This window comes from Chenopodium album, chromosome 15 (genome assembly GCF_948465745.1).
Source record: "Chenopodium album chromosome 15, dcCheAlbu1.1, whole genome shotgun sequence".
In the NCBI taxonomy this organism is placed as follows: Eukaryota; Viridiplantae; Streptophyta; class Magnoliopsida; order Caryophyllales; family Amaranthaceae; genus Chenopodium; species Chenopodium album.
This window is the reverse complement of record NC_137848.1, coordinates 18460855-18469934: the sequence shown is the minus strand read 5'-3', so window position 1 is coordinate 18469934 and position 9080 is coordinate 18460855. Positions and strand designations below refer to the sequence as shown.

The 9080-nt window shown below is 34.4% G+C and overlaps 1 protein-coding gene across 1 annotated transcript; it reads right to left on the bottom strand.

Annotated features, from left to right (window-relative positions):
- Nucleotides 1-6397: 6397 nt before the first annotated feature.
- Nucleotides 6398-8848, bottom strand: LOC145580934 (uncharacterized). Its single transcript, XM_081638014.1, has 4 exons — nucleotides 7722-8848; nucleotides 7347-7584; nucleotides 6597-7250; nucleotides 6398-6490 (listed from the first exon to the last, which is right to left on the bottom strand). The coding sequence occupies exons 1-4, from the start codon at nucleotides 8846-8848 to the stop codon at nucleotides 6398-6400; spliced, it is 2112 nt and encodes a 703-aa protein (XP_081494140.1).
- Between the last annotated feature and the right edge of the window lie 232 nt (nucleotides 8849-9080).

Below are 9080 nucleotides of genomic sequence, written 5' to 3'. Positions count from 1 at the left end.
AACAGAAAGAGAGATATTTTAATAAAAACATCCACATCACTAGACCTTTCAAACTTTTACTTCGTTCGATAATCAAATGACATGAAAGGTATTCATCACTGGGTTTGGTTTTGGGGAGACACATTTGGGTGTCTACAGAAGCCCCCACTTTGATTGAGTTTGGAGAAACGCAAGTTTCGAAAACAAAAGTCAAAGTAGCGATAGGGACGGAGAATGATTCAGAAAATTCCGCGATCCTAAATCATTCTTGTAACGCCGATACCTGCAAACTAGTGTTAGTTAAAATAGATAAAAGAGTTAAGAAACGCGTATCTTGCACCGTCGAGCACACGTCTCTGGAGTAATCGATTTTTGTTGTTGTATTGTTGTTGTGACAACCTTCAAAAATCTAGGGAACGCCATCTTGCCGTTGTTGATGTTGTGGTCGTGCTTCATCGCCGTTGATGTTCACTCGTCTCTGAACAAAAGAGCTTCTTTTTGAGGAATGTTCACTCGTCTCTGAACAATAGAGCTTTTAGAGGGATGTTCACTCGTCTCTGAACAATGGAGCTTTTGGAGGGATGTTCACTCGTCTCTGAACAAAAGAGCTTTAATAGGATGCCCACGCGTCTCTGAGTAAAAGAGCTTGAAAAGAAATGTCCACGCGTCTTTGAACAAAGAGCTTTAATAGGATGCCCACGTGTCTCTGAGCAAAAGAGCTTGAAAAGAAATGTCCACGCATCTCTGAACAAAGAGTTTTAATAGGATGCCCACGCGTCTCTGAGCAAAAGAGCTTGAAAAGAAATGTCCATGCGTCTCTGAACAAAGAGCTTTAATAGGATGACCACGCGTCTCTGTGAAAAAGAGCTTGATAGGAATGTCCACGCGTCTCTGAACAAAAGAGCTTTGATACTTGAATGTTTGTTGAGATCGTCCGGTTGGCTGCGAACAGGAGCTTTGCTGAATGGTTGTATCTTGTAAAAATCAAAAGATTGCAAAAGACTTTGCTGGTGTTTTTCTTAGGGTTGACCTAAGGTGATTGACTGACTTGAGGTTGACACGTGTGTGACTCTTGTGTGATTTAATGTGTTTTGACACATGTGTTAGACTCAATTCGAGGTGACATGACTCAACGTACATAACTCGTGTGTGCATTATAATGTGATTGTGTGACTCGAAAAATGCAAAAAAGAAAAAAAATTTCGTCATTTTTTTGGAGGGTACCGACTTTCTCTCGAAAAAGAAAGACACAAAAAGGAAGAAGTGAAGTGTTGGATGGTATGTTGAATGAGCTTAGTCAAATGTATGCGTCCACGTTGTATCTCATAGTGAAAGGATTAATTCATCCTAGGCTATTTGAATTGTTGACGTGATGATGAAAGTATTTGGGTAACTTAGGCACGGAGGCTAAGCACTTCATACGTTGTGATGCAATGATGATTACACCGATGAGTGATTTCGATATGACAAGGCATGCATGCTTCAACGTTGTGTTAAGATTTCATGACAAAGGGTTCCTAAAGGTAGGATTATTTGGTCATGTATCTGTGATGTGTGTGAAAGTGATACTAAAGTTAGGCCGCAAAGGCTAAATGTATGGAAATATATTATTTCAAGAAGAGTCAAATGATGGTGACTCTTAGGCTAGGTAAGCTAATGATGTAAGGATCAAGCCCCCAAGTCTAGCTTCTAAATGGATAGGGATGAGCATAGGAGATCCCTTGATATGATCAATTATGAACGTAAATATGAATGCATTTTTATTACGGCCGCACCCCAATGTGAGGTTGCCTACGTATCCATTAGGAATCAGGCCGAATGTAGCTCTAGCCGAACCTCGCACAAGTATGTGTAGACCTCAAAGAATTCTTTTAAGGGTTGTAACGTGGTTAGGCTAAAGTTGGAAGAAGAAAGGGATAAAGGCTCAAGACCCTAGATTATCCCCCAAGGTGTGCAACCTTGCTTTTGAATCTTTGTATTTGTATGCTTGAGGTTTCCTCACTTTTGAACTCTTTTCTTTTATATTTTCTGCTCTTTTTTTTTTTTCTCTTTATCATTTTTTATTTGGATAAGTGTGGGCAATCCCGATCATGCGGTCTATCACTCACTTGGCATTCATGTTTCTCAGACACGGTACCTAGCACTCGATAAGAGACGCAATCTGAGACGTGTTCTTATCAAAGATATATTCATATCGAAGACATTGGAACGGTTGTCCTTTTGTACACTTTTATCATATTTGCTTATTTTAATTTTTTGAAATTACTCAAGCTTTTATTCTTTGAAAATTGCATAAATTGCACACCATCCCATCCCAAGGTTAGATAGATATGGGTCGAAGAAAGAAAGGTCTATCGTTAGACGAGGCTCAAAGTAGTTTATCAAGAAAAGATTGTATATTTAAAGGGTGAAGATGATATGATATGGCTACAAGGGGTGCCTCTAATCATAAGTATACCTTGTGCTTAGTTCGACATGGATTTTTTTATTTTTTATTTTTTTTTTATGAATGCAATGCAATGATCATATGTAAGGAAATAAATGCTCATTTTATTAAAAGGAAAAGAAAGATCCTACAAAATAAATCTAAGGGAAAATAAAAGGTGCCTATGCTAGAATTAATAGGGATGGGTTTGAAAAAAAGAAGAAGAAGGCATGAAATCGTGGTGAGAAGCTTGCCTCGCGTTTTGTCTCATCATTACTTTTTTTCTTGTCAATCACATGACTCAGAATCGATTCAACATGCATTGATGGGAAGAGATCATGAAAGAATGAGGAAAATGATATGTATGGAGAAAGCATGTGGAGAGTGGAAAAGTGATGTAGACAGAGAGATGTGGAAGAATTTGGGATAGAATGGACCCCCAACTCAAATGACGAAAAGGATGACTCATGCATGAACCTAAGACATGGTCATGGTTTGGTGAATTCACAAACTCGAATGTAACCGTCGTTGCCAGGAGCGTTCGATTGGGTAGATGGAGCGTGAATTCCCAGAGGGTTATGGCCATATGTAGACACATATGGGTTTCAGAAAAAAAGGGAAAAACTCAATCAGGAAGTAAAACCGAGCAAACAGTACTAGAAAAGTAGTCGAAACAAGAAGGTAGATTTCTGGCTCAGCATTGGAAGAATTCGGCGCAAGAAAATAGCGTCTGTCGCCAGACGATGCCTCCGTCGCCAGACGACAAGTACTGTCGCTAGGCGACAGAGCCATTGCTTGGCGCTAACTCTATTTTCTCAGCGCTAATTCCTACATGCCTCGGCAGCTTTCTGTTCTAGAATTTTCCAGTTTTTTTCGTAGCGTTATTTCGACTTTAGTTGTGAAAGATATTTCCCTAATTTCTTACGTGTAAAAATCCTATATTTTTGACGCATTACGGATGGTCTTTCCAATGCGAACTTTTTTATGCTTATGCCAATAATGTTAATCAAAATTACGCACATGAAATACTTAGAACTTTTCGAGTCTCATCCACTCATTCTAAATTATTGCCAAAATAAATTTTAGGAATTAAAATAGAAATCCTCCCCAGTGGAGTCGCCAAAAAACTGTAGGGAATATTTCAAGCATCCCACACTTGAGCCCCACTATGATCATACACTTAAGCATGGTGGCGTCCAAAGGGAAGGAAGCTAGAGTAAAAGAGTCGCCAACAAGTTTTAGGAACTTGTAAACCGTTCACAGGGTGAAGGTTACACCCCTTAACGATCCATGAGATCATTAACTCCAATAGGTCTGGAACCATGATTGAAAGTTCGGGGATGAAGGTAAAAATCCAACCTAAAAGAGATTAAACATGCCCTAATAATAGGCCTCTACTTTATTCTTCTCATATTCATGTGCGCTTTCTGACTAACATACAATCATTAGGTTTACCCTAAACCTGTGTAATCTATGTTGGTTGAATATTAATGCACAAATAAAACTATTATTGGCGATCACTTGAATCATAATAATATTAGCCTAAACAAGATTATTAATTATCTTATTAAGTGTGATTACAGGTAAAAATTCCCTTTAAACATGCATAAAAGACGTGATCAAGCAATAACAATAAAAATATGTCAAGCAACATAATAATCATCATCATAATCAAAGCTTAATAATTATAGCAAGATCCTAGGCATGATACTAACAAGATTAATAACAAACCCTAGCATGTCACTAAGCATTAAAAATCGAAGCTTTAGCCCTAATATGATACTAGCATGATATCAGGAAAGAAATAAGAAGCATCATAAACATACATGATATTAGAAATCTTAATTATTACCCTAAACATGATACTAGGAAGCAATAAAACATCCTAAACATGATACTAGGAATAAAAATAATCAAAACATGATTTTTATATCAAAAGAATAACAATTAAATTACTTACTTGGATGCCTCGTACCTCTTTCTAATAACAAAATACACACGTTAGTAATTTCAAGGAAAATATTAAATCAAACAATCAAAATAAATAATTGAAATAGGGATTTGGTACCAAACCCTCAGAAATTATCAACCTTTCACGTCTAGGGTGAAGGCAACTTCAAAACTTGGCTAGGTGTGTTTAGAACTAATGTATGTGGAATTTTGTAAGAGGGGAAGGTTTAGAAAAAGAATAAAGAGAGAATAAGCTTCTAGCTTTTAGAGAGAGAAAGAATAGAATTAGATGATTGTTGATAATTGTTGATGATTGAAAACGGGGAGATACGACCCCTATTTATAGAAAAAATAGTCCGAAATACGATAGAAAAGAGTTCGAGTCCCATTCGGAATAAAAGACCTCCTGTCGTCAACGACAGAAGTTAGCGCCAGACGACAGGAGCAGCGCCAGGCGACAGGTAGTAGCACCAGGCGACAGACATGTCGTTTGGCGCTAGGACAATTTTTTTGCGGATATTGTTTTTATCATATCTTTTGATCCGAATGTCCAAATAAGTCATATAATATGTCGTTAGAAAGCTCTTGAAGTCTAATTTCCAATCCAATTAGAATCAGATTAAAATATTTTGTAGATTAAAAGATATGGCCGAAATAGTGGAAGAGTGTCAATTTTGGATAGAGTTTCGTATTTCTTTAATATCTTTTTCGTTATATCTCGAAATTAATATTATAATATTATCATTGGAAAGATAATTTCAATACCTATCCAACCATATAATATTTGGATAAAGATTATGAGGCACAAAAATAATATCTGAACAAATTTCATTTCGCGCAGAACAAGGACTCTAAAAAACAGAAGTTTTAAAAAAGGAAAGTTTTTATTCAATTTCAAATTCTTTAATTTTATCTTTTCAAAAAGGATATATAAGATCTTTTAGAAAATCATAAAAGCTTATAATAAATCCTAATTAGTTTAGGAAAGAGATTAAACCTTTGGACCCTCCACATGATCATTGGGTCGTAGGGAAAATCCAGTTTGGGCCCAGTTTAGTAGTTTGGCCATAACTTCCTCATTATTCATCGGAATTGGGCTTATAATATATCGTTGGAAAGGTCTTTTCAAGCCCAATCTAACTACACCATTATTGGACCCTTATCGTGGACCAAAATAAAATGGATTGGACGTTTTTCATAAATAGGTTACGAAAAGGAATATTTACGAAAACAGAAAGAGAGATATTTTAATAAAAACATCCACATCACTAGACCTTTCACACTTTTACTTCGTTCGATAATCAAATGACATGAAAGGTATTCATCACTGGGTTTGGTTTTGGGGAGACACGTTTGGGTGTCTATAGAAGTGTATCACAACTTTAATTATGGGTAACATTAACGAGGAATAATTATGTAAACAAATGTTTTTATGATATAAATATTAGTACAATTTTCTTAAGAGTAATCTCAAACTTTTGAAAAAACAGGATGCAATTATACTAACTACATTTAATGAAAACCTCACATAAAAATGAAATTTTTTTAAAAAAAAAACATAATTTTTGAAAATGAAGAGGTGATTGAATAGGTAGGGGTATGATTTATCTAGTTAAATCTTTTTCACATCCACAATCGTTCATCAATTCCTGCTTAGATATTTTTACACTTCTATTCCAAATTTGATATTACTAGTTGTAGGAGCACCCGTAATGCGGGCAGGGGCGGGGCAAGGAAATTCGGGGCCCCGTGCAATATCTTAAAATGGGGCCCTATGTAAAATATCAATTACAAAATACTAATATTATAAATAATAATAAGTCATCACTTTACACTCTAAATACAAAATAAAAAGCAATATTTCAATTACAAAATACTAATATTATTATAAGTAATAATAAGTCATCAGGACTCATCACATTACACTCCAAATACAAAAAGAAAAAGAGTAGCAGTCACTTGAAAAGTGCAACTCTATTAGCATGTTTTAAGACAAAATCATCAACAACACTTTCAACATCAACTTCTTCCAATAGATCACTTTCAATTGCCATCAAAGCAAGACCATTTAGCCTTTATTGTGACATAGTTGTCCTTAGATACGACTTCAGCAATTTCAGCTTTGAAAGCTTCGTTCTGCAGAAGCAACAGTTGTAGGAATAGTCAACAATACTCTATATGCAATTATTGTATTAGGGAAGCAATTAAAGCGTTTTAAAAACTTCAATAAATCCATTGCAACCATTTTCCCCTTAGGTAAAAGCTCCCTGAATAACTTTAGCTCAATAAAAAGTTCCTGACCATTAATATCAGAATGTTCCCCATTCTTAAGAGCATTTTCAAAATGGCTACAAGAAGATTGAAGTCTAGCATCATCCATAGCAAGTAGCTTATCAGAATTGAACAAAAAACCAAACACTTTTTCATACGATTCATATTGTTCAAATCTCTTATCTAGTGATGCGATAGCCTGATCAACAATGTGTATAAAGTATTGTGTTCTAAATGTTTCCTCCGGTGATAAAGATGTTTCATCATCATCATCAATCTCATCAAAATGCTTTTTTCTATGTACCACACGCGTTTGAGGAAACACATGATCAATTCCTATTTTTGTGGCTATTTCTTTTGCAGTTTCCATAGCACTTGAAAAACCATTTTCACGATATTTATGAAAAAAAGAAATCAGCCCTTTTATCTCAGTAATAGCAACATCAATAAGCATGTCTTTAGCTTGCAATTGTTTGCTAACCAAGTTTACAGCATATAAGATTTCATACCAAATAATTGAAGCAAGCAAAAATTCAAAACTACCAAGCTCATTTTTTGCTAAGGATTTTGCTTTACTTTGTATCTTAGAATCATTGTCTACACAGGCTACTTGAAGTAAGGCTGCCTATAATTTAACAATTTGAAATCTTATTGCCTTAATACTTTCAACACGACTTTCCTACCGTGTAGCCGACAACGATTAAACAATTAAGCCTTGAACATTTTGTCTTAGAATATGCCACCTCTTTGTAGAATTAGCAAATATAGTATAAATACGTTGCACTATGCCAAAAAAGTCTCTTTCTTTCATTGAAGTGTTTGCAATATCACACAAAACTAAATTTAGACTATGACATCCACATGGAGTATAAAAGGCTCTAGGATTCAAATCCAGAAGTCTTTTTTGCACACCTTGATTCTTACCTTTCATATTAGACCCATTATCATATCCTTGGCCTCTAACATTATCAATATCAAGATCATAAGAATGCAAAACATTTCTAACACTTGAAAAAGTCCTTGGCCACTTGAATCATCAACTTGTAAAAATTTAGTAAAAAACTCATATATTTCATTAGAATAACGATCAACACACCTTAATATTAAAGACATTTGTTCTTGATGACTAGCGTCGGGTGTGCAATCTAACATCACAGAAAAATACTTGGCTTGTTTGATTTTCATAATAATATTGGATCTAATTCTAGAAGAAAGTAAGAGAATCAATTCATTTTGAATATCATGAGTCAAGTAATGATGATGAATCTTGCCACTATTAATATGCTCAACATGCTCTTTCATTACCGGATCAAACTCGGCCAACATCTCAACCAAACCTAAAAAGTTGCCATTACTATTTTCAAATAACCTATCTTTTTTTCCACGAAACGCAAGGTTATGTTTAGCTAGGTACTTCACAATTGCAATGATTCTTATAATAACATTTTTCCAATATTGCTTTTCTTTCCTTAGTTGATCTTGGGCAACTTTGTCAATTGTTTCATTTACTTGCAATCTATGACGTAATTCACACCAAGTTGCCATATTCAATACACGATCAACACTTGTTTCATGTTCTTTAAGTCTAGAGCTAAGATGTGACCAATTATTGAAGCCTTCACTTACTAAACTACTTTTACCAGGGCCTTTTTTAAAAATTTTACAGCAAAAACAAAATACTCTATCGAGCTCTTTTGAATAAACAAGCCATTCTCTATCACAAGTTTCACCATTAGGCATATATCTTGTATAAAAAGAAGAAGAGAATCTACGAGAAACACTATCTTTAGGGCCTTTGACAATACTCAAGTCTCTTTTGGGACCATTTACTGCTAATTCATCAATCATATGCACATCAAGAGAATCCCAATTTCTAGGATCATAAATATCAATAAAGAAAGATCGATCATGTTCAACATTGTGATTAATTTTATCAGAATTATCGCAATGTTCACCATTACTATCATTATCATTATCCCTGTTAACATCATCATTATCATCCTCCCTGTTAACATCATTATCATCATTCTTAATTTCTTGTTCAACATTCTCACAATCAACATTACCATCATATAATTCTTCATCAGGATTAACAGAATTTTCACTTTCTTTAGGTTCCTTTAACAAGAACTTTTCTAAAGCACCTTTTTGAGATTTAAAAAATTGCTCTATTCTTTTTTTTTTTTTCCGTTTATTATGCCCAGATTGGTATTTGCGAAACATAATGAATAATAAACAGATACAAAGATAATTAAAATTTTAAAAATAAATATAGAGAAATAAGAAAACACCAGGAGTTGGAAGATTGCAAATTTGCCATATATCCCAATAATTCTGCAAATTAATTATGCTTTTTTCGACAACCTGTTTTAACAAAAAAAAAAAAAAATACTCCATCAATTAAAATTAGTTAATTACACATATAATTATTTAAATATATAATAAAAAGAAAAAA

Bases quoted from the DNA above. Each gene is read 5' to 3' on its own strand.
- LOC145580934 (XM_081638014.1), bottom strand. From the start codon at position 8,848: ATGTTTCGCAAATACCAATCTGGGCATAATAAACGGAAAAAAAAAAAA. The intron at 7,251-7,346 runs GTTCAAGGCTTA...GTTAAATTATAG, and splicing joins GGCATATTCTAAGACAAAAT to GCAGCCTTACTTCAAGTAGC. The intron at 6,491-6,596 runs GTTGCAATGGAT...TTGCTTCTGCAG, and splicing joins TTTTACCTAAGGGGAAAATG to AACGAAGCTTTCAAAGCTGA.